We start from the raw sequence: 12,868 nt of genomic DNA on the forward strand, positions 1-12,868 counted from the left end.
TGTGTGTGTGTGTGTGTGTGTGTGTGTGTGTGTGTGTGTGTGTGTGTGTGTGTGTGTGTGTGTGTGTGTGTGTGTAGCCTACCCATCCCCCAAACTTTAACAATAACATCCACCTGACATACCCACACAATGTCACCTTTACTCTCAACAATTAATACCAATTTGTGTCAAACGCAGAATAACAAAATTCCAGGGAGTGAACGCAATTTTGAATTTTTCAAACAGGACAGTTTCGAAACTGCTGATATTTAATGAACCAAAAAAAAAAAATACGTTAAACACAATATACAAATAAATACTTTAGAGGTTATGTTTTTTTTGCAGTTTTCATGGGATAAATTTGTTAATATCATTAGTTTTTAACCAGTTTATGTGGATATTTGATTACTGCGAGGTGGGTTTAACCAGAGAGCTGTTGCTGAAGTGGAATTTTATGTTAAGGTAAAACCTAATACTGTATATGTTTGTACTGACAAAGATATATATATAAACATTGACATACACACACACCCGCGGCCGAGCGGAAAGATTTCGGGATTCGCAATCCAAGAAAAATTTCCTTATCCAGTCCATTTCACTTAATTACGAGTCTTAAACTGAAATAGTTCCTTCTGACATCCCTGTGGCTCACATCTACATGTCTGGTCAATTATGTCCTCTCGTTCTGCTATTCTTTAATTTGAACAATGCTTCTATACCTACTTTTTCAATCCACTTTACTATCTTATACGTCGTTATCATGTCTAACCTATTCCTTCTTTACTCCAGCACAGTGAGGTCCAACTCCTTCGGTCTTTCTTCATAGTTCACACCCCTTAGCTCAGGAATTAACCTTGTAGCATTTTTTTTTTTAACTTTTTCTAGTTTTGCCTTGTGTTTCTTTAGGCAGGGGTTCCATGCCGGGGCAGCATACTCAACAATACGTATCACAAAGCATGTATACGACGCTCGGAAGGAACCATTGTGCCAGCACCCGTGTGGTGCCAACAGCTCAGAATTAACATGGGAAAAGTGGACAAAACCCAAAACTCAAACAACAAAATATAGCTCGGAAATGAAAAATAAAGTATTATAAAAAGGTTAAAGTCCGTGTAGATGAGGACGACGGAAGCAGAAGACGGTGAGGAGGTATAATAACGACATACAAAATACTAAGCAGTCTAGCAAGGAAGGGTGGGGTGGGGGGTCTCGCCACCAGTGATGAATTGGTGAGACACAAGGTTTCACATAATAATGAAATAAATATGTACAAAAACGTGCCTTTTGCTTACCTGCTTAATACAAGAACAAGTTATACAACAACACTACTTATACAAGAACGATACAAGATGCATAGAGCAAGCTACAGAAGGAACTGATGGGAACCACAAACTCAAACTAGCTTTCAAAACTTGATCAATTGTACACAGCTGGCCATGAAACAAGGACAAACCACACAATAACAAATAATTACAAACACACACACACAAACATAAGGAGCTACTAGATTTCAACTGCAGCAAGTGCAACATAATTAAGCCCAATGCTGGGATCAGGAGATCGGATACAAGGTACCAGCGACATATGAAACGTTGGTCAAAATAAAAAAAGTCTTCTAAAATCTAAATAACGAGTATAATGAGAATCTAAATAAATAGGACCCACTCTGGAATATGTTTTGAAACCATCAGTCAAATGACGGTTAAGAAGCTGGACCCCAGAAGCTAAAGCTCAACCTTGTCATCACAAAACTAGACGAATACATTTATATACCATATTCCATCTCGAGGCGACAGCTGGGAGCCAGGATTTAACGCCCCACCGGCCACGTGTTCCCCCACAAGCTTTATAGAGCGCCAGGATCGCTCAGTGTAGCGTGGTCTTGTGAGCCACAGTCTCTCAACACCTCGGAAGACAACCCACTTCACTATACCCTTATTTACACCCCCATGTACCTTCACTATACCCTTATTTGCAACCCCCATGTACCTTCACTATACCCTTATTTACACCCCCCATGAACCTTCACTATACCCTTATTTACACCCCCATGTACCTTCACTATATCATTTACACCCCATGTACCGTCACTATACCTCTATTTACCCCCTCCATGTACATGTTTATGTTAAAGCTTTGTCCGAGCTGCCTGTTGCAGCTGGTAACTTGCAGGAGGCCGGGTTCACCGAACAGTTACACGAGCACAGAGTAAACCTACCCTCCTTAATGCTGGGTATATGGCGAACCCGCAATACCTGGAAGTACCTGTAGAAGGTTTCCAGAATTGTTCTACTCTCCCCCCTCCCCCCCCCCCCAGGCCGGCCAGGCTCGACTGGCAATATAGCAGAATTTACTGAAGGGTACCTTGCAGCAAACTGTTTACGAACGTAAACAGTTTGTTGCAAGACACCTCCGGAGTACTCCCGACTTTACGTACACTTGTGCACAAGTTTACGTAAACTTGACTTTAAAAAAAATCCAGTTTTCTCGACTACACAAAACAGGGGCCAGGTTCACGAAGCAGTTACGAACGTGTACATCTTTCCACAATCTTTGGTGGCTTTGATTACATTTATTAAACAGTTTACAAGCATGAAAACTTGCCAATCAACTGTTGTTATTGTTATAAACAGTCTCCTGGTGCTTCGGAGCTCATTAACTGTTTAATAATTACAAAGCCGCCAAAGATTGAGAAAAGATGTACAGGGTTCGTAACTGCTTGCGTAACTGCGTCGTGAATCTGGTCCCAGATCCGGAAACCAACCCCCGTCGTAGAGTTCCTTATGATACCAATATATGATCTACATGTCTATAGCTTGTATTATATATGTATGCCATGAAAAGTCAAATAAAAAACAAAAATCATAGCAAGTTGTTATTATTTCAGTGTTTATCAAGTAGACAAACACAGCTGAACATTAAATGTCAAACACGCTGGAGCCTGATAACGCCATCCGCCGTCCTCATGTAATACTGCTAATTATCAATTATCCGCTTCTCTCAATTTGCTATTAAATATGAACTTAAAAAAAATTATATATATATATATATATATATACACACCAGAATTATAACATATTAAGTCAATAGAAACTTCAGCAGGATAACTTAGTACGGGCTCACCATAGCCCGTGCTACTTGGAACTTTGTTCTAGGTAGCGAATCTCAAACAACAACAACAAGGATAACTTAAGAAAAGCCTATGCATGTTACTAATTTGTTTCAACATTATTGTTTACTACTAAATGTTGTTCACTCATAAGGTTATCAATTAGCAATTATAGGCTTACATGTTCTATAATTAATGGCAAATTAAATACTGAAGACTAAGCCAATTCATTCTAACTAGGGAAAAAAAGTGTTTGGTTAAACTTTTTTTAATATTTGCCACACTACAGTAGCCTATATACTTTCAAGTCTCTCTCCACACATGAGATATATTTAATATTTACAATTGCTACATATCAACCCATTCTCCGGTTAAGATAGTTTTTGTAACTACGTACTTTTGTAACTTTTTGTAACTTTTGTAACTACATCATAGTACAAAGATTGAAGTTCTAAACAATTAGTAGAACTTTGTAATATTCACTTTAAAGTCGGAAAATGAAGCTATGAGGGAATGAAGAGGATATATTATTTATATATATATATATATATATATATATATATATATATATATATATATATATATATATATATATATATAAATATATAAATATATATATATATAAATATATATATATATATATATATATATATATATATATATATATATATATATATATATATATATATATATATATATATATATATATATATATATATATATATATATATATATAAATAATATATCCTCTTCATTCCCTCATAGCTTCATTTTCCGACTTTAAAGTGAATATTACAAAGTTCTACTAATTGTTTAGAACTTCAATCTTTGTACTATGATGTAGTTACAAAAGTTACAAAAAGTTACAAAAGTACGTAGTTACAATCTTTGTTACAATAGTACAAAGATTGAAGTTCTAAACAATTAGTAGAACTTTGTAATATTCACTTTAAAGTCGGAAAATGAAGCTATGAGGGAATGAAGAGGATATATATATATATATATATATATATATATATATATATATATATATATATATATATATATATATATATATATATATATATATTTATATATATATATATATTTATATATTTATATATATATATATATATATTTATATATTTATATATATATATATATATATATATATATATATATATATATATATATATATATATATATATAAATATATAAATATATATATATATAAATATATATATATATATATATATATATATATATATATATATATATATATATATATATATATATATATATATATATATATATATAAATAATATATCCTCTTCATTCCCTCATAGCTTCATTTTCCGACTTTAAAGTGAATATTACAAAGTTCTACTAATTGTTTAGAACTTCAATCTTTGTACTATGATGTAGTTACAAAAGTTACAAAAAGTTACAAAAGTACGTAGTTACAAAAACTATCTTAACCGGAGAATGGGTTGATATGTAGCAATTGTAAATATTAAATATATCTCATGTGTGGAGAGAGACTTGAAAGTATATAGGCTACTGTAGTGTGGCAAATATTAAAAAAAGTTTAACCAAACACTTTTTTTCCCTAGTTAGAATGAATTGGCTTAGTCTTCAGTATTTAATTTGCCATTAATTATAGAACATGTAAGACTATAATTGCTAATTGATAACCTTATGAGTGAACAACATTTAGTAGTAAACAATAATGTTGAAACAAATTAGTAACATGCATAGGCTTTTCTTAAGTTATCCTTGTTGTTGTTGTTTGAGATTCGCTACCTAGAACAAAGTTCCAAGTAGCACGGGCTATGGTGAGCCCGTACTAAGTTATCCTGCTGAAGTTTCTATTGACTTAATATGTTATAATTCTGGTGTGTATATATATATATATATATATATATATATATATATATATATATATATATATATATATATATATATATATATATATATATATATATATATATATATATATATATATATATATATATATATATATATATATATATAAAATTTCAGGGCTCAGTGTATTTGCTAGGTGCGCTGAAGCCTACTCACCCTCCGGTATATTCTGTAATTGACAGATTCACTGACGGTGCTTTAAAGCTGCGTGTGCAGTCAGCAGGATAGAGATATCACAGTTAGTATGAATCTATCACATGTAACTCATGGCAAAATTTTCATGTTTTAACGACGATTTCTTGTGAGAGGCGATTTCACAAACTCATGAGATTGGTCAGTTGTGCACCCGAACCCGGCAGCGTGATTGGCTAAACGTCAAGATAAAACAACGTTAGCTTCACTCTGGTCGAGCAAAATCAGAGTGACCTCTGTGGAGACGCAAGATAACCAGAACCAAATCCTCAATAACTTCGCAAGAGCACCTTTCTGGATCTTGCATGGCGGTCATCTTGCCAAGTTCCCAGAACCTTCGCGACAAAGAAATTTAATTAGAAATACATAATGCCCAGTTAATCTCGCTTCCGGAGTACAGAAACCTCACCTCCATGGCGCCTTTGGGCTCACACTCTGGTAACGTCATTACTTTATTCTAGTTTGTGTTCTTAATGAACCAGGAAGGACAAAGCTTTCACCGTGGACCAGACAAGAGCCTCGCTCCTTCCCCCACCATCAACCACACAAAGAGACTCCCCTCTTTCCCCCCACCATGAATCAAAGACCCCCACCGCTTCCCCCACCATGGACCAGACAAAGAGACTCCCCTCTTTCCCCCCCACCATGAATCAAAGACCCCCACCATGGACCAGACAAGACGACCCACACGGTAAAATTAGACAAGAAAAGCTTATGGGAGACCTGAATCACGTGGCGGTTGCCTGAACCAATCAACTTGCTCCGTCAGGTGCTCATTTCTCCTCCTGGACGAGCGCCTGCCGACAGTCACAGAACCTTTCAAGAAATTAATTTTTATTTAGGTGGAATCGAACCTGGCCTTTCCCGTCTATAAGAAAAACAATGACCTCAGCCATTAAGCCACTCTGGCTATATGCAACAAATTCGCAGTAATAACATATATTCCTCTTTCACTAATGAACAGGCGTTAACAGATATCAATAAATGTAACGAAATGAAGTTTCCGTTGGTGACCGTTGGAAGCCGTTGTAACCGTTAGGAGCCCAGCGTGTGGAGGCCCGTTTAATAATGCAATAACATCCTTCTGAACAATGTTTCTTTTAATTAAAGGAGTATCATTTACATGACAACATAAATTGTAAATAGCAATATTTTGTTATTGTGGGTGATGGTGATGGTGGTGGTGATGGTGGTGATGGTGGTGGTGTCGATAATGATGCAGTTGTTAATGTTATTGATGAATACAACCAGAAATAATTGTCTACATAAAGCATTTTCTTGCCCCCACTGAACAACGGTTGGTAATAGACGAGCGTCCCAGACGTTGTCGTTAGGTCCCAGACGTTGTCAGGTCCGGAAGGGAAGGGGAAGCGAACTATCAGAAAAAACGCCAAACCATTACGACTATAGCACTGGGAAGGGGTCAGGATAAGGATTTGGGATGGGACGGGGTGAAAGGAATGGTACCCAACTACTTTGGGACGGTCGGGGATTGAACGCCGACCAGCACAAAGCGAGACCGTCGCTCTACCGTCCAGCAGAACTCATTGAGCCGTCAGGTCCGAAGGACTTCCCGAGATCAGAAAATTCTTTCGTCAGGCGACGGCGTCATCCCTAGTGATGTTATTCCTCACTGGTGACATGGGAAGAGCCAGCGAGGCTGTCTATTCTCACCACAGAACACGGCGCAAGACCACGGTGGCGCCAGCCTCCAATTGTCCTGAAACCTTTCCTGGAACCCACCGACATGAAGACCTCCGGTGAGGGGAGGGAGGTGGGGGGCACACACCCACACACATCACCACCTTCCAGGAGGCATGGCAGCCCTCGGGGGCACTCTGTGACAGGGAACCCTCGAACATGGGCACTCCTCTCCCCCCCTGGCACGGTGACGGCACCCTGTCATCCACAAGCTGTCCTCTCACCTAATACGTCGTCCCATTTTTGGTACGGAATCTATCCGGCCACTAAAAATACGGCATTTATAAAAATAAAGAAAAAAGTAATATTGACGTTTTCAATGCCTCGACCTCGATAGGTTAGGTGGGTTGCCTGGGGTTCGAACGTTTCTGGTTATGTAAAATTGTTGCATAACACTAAATGACATTTGTGCGAACGCCAGGCACAGTGTCACACACACCCGACACTAAGTTAACAAGCTCTGCACAAACCTGGCGCACTAGTTCACAAAAGGAATGCACTAGGAAGTGATGTGGTGGAGGTAGACTCCATTCACAGCTTCAAATGTAGATTTAATCGAGCCCAATAGGCTCAGGAACAAGTTGATTGTCACATCCCGTGTAACAAGAGAGCAGTACATAGTACTACAACATGATCATCATAACAGCATGAACAAGCCACGTGGAGGATGAACAACCCACAGGCGCGGCGCCAGTCAGGCGGCGCCAGACAATGGAAAATTACACCTCTGTACTAGTTAACTGTAGGGACGGATTCTTCCTCCTCCTCCTCCTCCTTCCCCCCCCCCCCCCCCCCCCCCACACACACACACACACACACACACAACCAGTACTTGGGTCGCTACAAGACTTCAAAAAGAGTTGAGTTGTCTCTTTTGTCTTAAGAGTTGAGGAACACGCCTTACAGTGTTTGAAATAATATGAGACCTAGAGGCGACATGATCCAGACGTATAAGATGCTTATAAGGATGCCGACAAAATTTGACATGATCAGTGTGTTACGATTCAGTAACAACAGAACTAGAGGACATGGGTAAACACACACACACACACACACACACACACACACACACACACACACACACACACACACAGGTGAGTACGTGCCCCGACACACGAGTAAGCAGGTGGTCAGTGAGGACACACCGAGGAGAAAGAATTAGAGAGGTAACTAAGTCAATCCCGGCTCCGTCCATAATCTTATAAGCTAGTATGACGAGGAACAGGAAGTCAAGCGTTGGTCAATGGCATCACACTACTGACAGTATGACAGTGACAAGAGCTGAAGCCTGACGCTGCATTACTACTGGGGTAGAGTAGGGAAATTCGAGAATGTCCAGAGGCTTGCTTAATTAAAAGGTCGGTACGCCCTCTCACTGCCCTCTACGAACTGTCGGGTAGTTTGACCCCTCTCAGCGCACCGTTCAAAACCCGGCGCCAGAATTATAATTATATCATAGTGATGTCACACGCCTTGTGTATACCATATATGAAACACAAAATTATCTCTCTCATTTTGGTTATGTCGGGCTAGGCTGGGTTGGGTTGGGTTGGGCTAGGCTGGGTTGGGTTAGGCTGCACACACAGGTGTATCATTTTCAGTACCTCCGTGACCATTGAGAGCGAAGGTTCGCTTCTCGGTGGATTTGTGTTGTTTGACGGCTAAATAAGAATCTTATACATTTCCATATATTTTAAATAATAAGCCGACTATTATTGCAAGAATGTTGCGAGTTACTGCAATAGGTCACCGAGGAATGGAATGTTGGCTATATCTTCAAGTTGTTTAAGATCTTTCACCAGCTAGGATCATCAAGATCACAATACATCTCACCAACTAACAAACAGCCTTAAAAACCCCCGCACCTAGTTTACAAGAGTAACTCTCAATGTAAAAACATTTTAAAAATGCACTTTTCATTATATATACGCCATTGACCCAGGCGGCGAGGCTTATCCTACAAGTTCAAGTATGTTTACTAAGACAAGAAAGAAATACATCTCAAAGGGATAGAGTAGCTTAGGCTATCTCTACCCCACTTGTCCTCCAAGGCCATGAAGGCCAGTGTGCGTGTATACACACAGTAGCACCTCCCCCTTCACCATCATTGCACGAACAAGGCATCAAAACAAAACAAAAAAATATTCCAATTACGTTAATCTGATGAACCCATGCCAGCTACAGCCCCATACCCCTCCCCCCATAACACTAAACATCACTGCCAGCGGGTAACCCTCGCCTGCTCTTGCTCACACTCCAGCCTCCACATACCAACTTTGAACATTACTGGAGTGACGTAAGACCAGTGAGGGGGGTGGGAGGGGGGGGTGAAGACGGGGGTGCCTCTCTGCTCTCATAGCTTCAACTGGGTAACTACGGGCTCACCATAGCCCGTGCTACCTGGAACTTTTTGTTCCGTGTAGCGAATCTTAAACAACAACATTCAACTGGGTGTAAAATACAAACAAACGAGACGCAGTACTCACCGGTTGGGCACCATTCCTTTCCCCCCGTCCCATCCCAAATTAAGGCGCGTCTGGTATCCTCTCGGACGGAGGTTCGAACCCTCGTCACGGCCCTTGTGGATTTGTTTTTATTCCTACCCCTTCCAAGTGCTACATGGCTTGGCGCTTTTTCCTGACTGTTCCTTTCACCCCCCCCCCCAGCTACTCAGATATTGTACACAACACAAACACCCTTTATGCCACTCCTTGTTTGGTTGATTGTTCTATAAATCACCGAATTATATGTTTAACAAATCTCTAACCCTGTCCACGGAGGACAGAAGAAAATGTACATGTTGGTTAGCATTGTAAATGTGTGGCCACGTCTGTGGTAGGAACAAAACTCCTTGTTTCAGTGTTTCACTTCCCGCTCTGCTGGCTTGTCTTCACTGCTGTCTTCAAAAGAAAGAGAAGAGTGAAAGAGGAGAGACGAGGAAGGAGAGAAAGAGGAGAGGAGAGACAAGGAAGGACAGAAAGAGGAGTCCATTAGAGGAGAAAGAGGAGGATACATGTCCATTACAATCCGGATCCCCATGTTCCGCTACCATACATCCTAAATAGTTTCCATAATTGCCCTGTATATGCCCCCTGAGAATTTTGTATGTCGTAATCATGTCTCCCCCTAAATATTAAACGATTAATCTGATTCGATTTCGAGTATAGGAAGAATCGTACATTTTTCCGTAATCGGAATCGAGTTAAATTTACCATGATTTCCGATTCTTAAAACGATTCTTCAACATTTAATGAAGTAAATCGTTAGTTTCAGGTAATAATGAAAAAAATTATTATTAACAATAAAGTCTTGTATTCTTAAAATTTCATTGTAATATGGCGATGTAATTTTATTTGGACTAAAAATTGTATTATACTGTATATTGAACACCAAACATAGAGCCTTGATTGTTACTGGAATGTTGTGATTGTTACTGGAATGTTGTGATTGTTACTGGAATGTTGTGATTGTTACTGGAATGTTGTGATTGTTACTGGAATGTTGTGATTGTTACTGGAATGTTGTGATTGTTACTGGAATGTTGTGATTGTTACTGGAATGTTGTGATTGTTGTTTATTGTCTTGGGTTTTGTAGATTAAGGATTCATATTTGAGTAAAAAAAAATTAGCTATGCTTTAATTGTGTTGCAATATTACATTAAAACAAAAATCACGAATTGTATTTTATTGTATAGTTCACAATTAAAACGTGTATAATGAAATGTTTTCAATCAGGGTATTCACTCGGGTTGATCAGCAACAACCTGTTATATTAATACATTAATCACGCTCATAATGTAAATCATTATTTTGTTCAAATTAAAACACGAAAATTGTCAGAAAAATAAGTATCTTTCTATATTAACAAGAATATATTATAAATTATAAATGTATCCAGCTACATTTATAAAGTAAATAATAATATATTTATAAAGTATAGTATAAATCTGAATCGAGACTTTTGAGTGGAAATCAACATCGGAATCGTTAGCAATTTTAGTATCGTCTCATCACTACTAAATATTCTGTACCCAACCACTCGGGCTGGACGGTAGAGTGACGGTCTCGCTTCATGCAGGTCGGCGTTCAATCCCCGACCGTCCAAGTGGTTGGGCACCATTCCTTTCCCCCCGTCCCATTCTAAATCCTTATCCTGACCCCTTCCCAGTGCTATATAGTCATAATACCTGGTTGATGGGGTTCTGGGAGTTCTTCTACTCCCCAAGCCCGGCCCGAGGCATGAGTTTGGTTCACTAGGGGTGATGCTTGGAGCGGCTTGTCACTTTCCCCTTGATAGTTCCCCCTAACCTTCTCCCAACGACGTGAGATTTAATTTCTTCACTATCTTCGTAACCTCTTTAGTCCAGAATTAGTTACATTTATTGGTTACATTCCTGTGCACTTTCCTCAACCTGTTTTGACTAGATAAACACACCACGCTGGCGTTGCATATTTCACAACTCGTCTGACATACGTCGTATATAAGGATCTCAATGCTTCCCTTTTCAGATTTCGAAAGGCACTTGAACGCACGGATTTCACGATCCCCCAGTTATAATAAGCCGCTTATTGCATACATTTTGTATTATAATAGTGACCGGTGACCTTATAATGGTGACCGGTGACCTTATAATGGTGACCTGGCCCGTTCACAACAACAACAACAAGAGAATAAAAACGGCCACAATATAACAGTGGCACTCACGATAACCTGTAACAGTGAACTTCAACTCTTCAAGTTATACTTAATAGTAAAGAATGTCAGGTCTTCACTTTAATGTAAAGTTCATGGGAATATACAAGAATACCAGGAGTGCCCTTTACATTATGGCTCAGGAAAATTAAAACGATTAAAAGTTTTCCCCAAAACTTAGCAAGTTGTCGAGTCACACGTACGAGAAGCCTCGCCCTGGAAGCCAAACGAGAAGCCTCGCCCTGGAAGCCGAACGAGAAGCCTCGCCCTGGAAGCCGAACGAGAAGCCTCGCCCTGGAAGCCGAACGAGAAGCCTCGCCCTGGAAGCCGAACGAGAAGCCTCGCCCTGGAAGCCGAACGAGAAGCCTCGCCCTGGAAGCCGAACGAGAAGCCTCGCCCTGGAAGCCGAACGAGAAGCCTCGCCCTGGAAGCCGAACGAGAAGCCTCGCCCTGGAAGCCGAACGAGAAGCCTCGCCCTGGAAGCCGAACGAGAAGCCTCGCCCTGGAAGCCGAACGAGAAGCCTCGCCCTGGAAGCCGAACGAGAAGCCTCGCCCTGGAAGCCGAACGAGAAGCCTCGCCCTGGAAGCCGAACGAGAAGCCTCGCCCTGGAAGCCGAACGAGAAGCCTCGCCCTGGAAGCCGAACGAGAAGCCTCGCCCTGGAAGCCGAACGAGAAGCCTCGCCCTGGAAGCCGAACGAGAAGCCTCGCCCTGGAAGCCGAACGAGAAGCCTCGCCCTGGAAGCCGAACGAGAAGCCTCGCCCTGGAAGCCGAACGAGAAGCCTCGCCCTGGAAGCCGAACGAGAAGCCTCGCCCTGGAAGCCGAACGAGAAGCCTCGCCCTGGAAGCCGAACGAGAAGCCTCGCCCTGGAAGCCGAACGAGAAGCCTCGCCCTGGAAGCCGAACGAGAAGCCTCGCCCTGGAAGCCATTGTCAATACTTTGCATCTCTCGCAGATGCAAAGTATTGCAAGTGCAGAGTATATTACACAGGAATAGTAAACTGGTCGAAGGTGCACCCATGAATCACCCGAGGTTCGCCCTTAAAAACATTTGGAATTGGCTACAATAAAGCCAATGTTCCCCCAATCAATACAATAGGGTCAGAAGACAATCAGCTCTTGTCTAAAGGGTATATACATCTCTCCAGGAACGACCCTTATAGGTTCGGATATGGAAGGTGTGGGGAAGATCAGAGGTGCGAGGTTATGTCCCTTGTTATTGGCTAGGGAGACCAAGAGTGGACCAATGTGGCGGTAACGGGTGGTTTAAAATGCCAATTACCTGTTGAC

The 12,868-nt window shown here is 40.6% G+C and overlaps 1 protein-coding gene across 1 annotated transcript; it reads left to right on the top strand.

The window, feature by feature from the left end:
* The first annotated feature begins 6,826 nt into the window (after nucleotides 1–6,826).
* LOC123761835 (serine/arginine repetitive matrix protein 5-like) lies at nucleotides 6,827–12,575 on the top strand. The gene is made up of 2 exons (XM_069330838.1): nucleotides 6,827–6,945; nucleotides 11,723–12,575. Exons 1-2 carry the CDS (start codon nucleotides 6,827–6,829, stop codon nucleotides 12,573–12,575), a joined length of 972 nt encoding a protein of 323 aa, XP_069186939.1.
* Nucleotides 12,576–12,868: the final 293 nt, after the last annotated feature.

This window comes from Procambarus clarkii, chromosome 24 (genome assembly GCF_040958095.1).
Source record: "Procambarus clarkii isolate CNS0578487 chromosome 24, FALCON_Pclarkii_2.0, whole genome shotgun sequence".
NCBI classification, from domain to species: Eukaryota; Metazoa; Arthropoda; class Malacostraca; order Decapoda; family Cambaridae; genus Procambarus; species Procambarus clarkii.

Coding starts and splice junctions, on each gene's coding strand:
- LOC123761835 (XM_069330838.1), top strand. CDS start 6,827: ATGGGAAGAGCCAGCGAGGCTGTCTATTCTCACCACAGAACACGGCGC. Junction 6,946..11,722: donor CACCGACATGAAGACCTCCG/GTGAGGGGAGGG, acceptor ATTATGGCTCAG/GAAAATTAAAACGATTAAAA.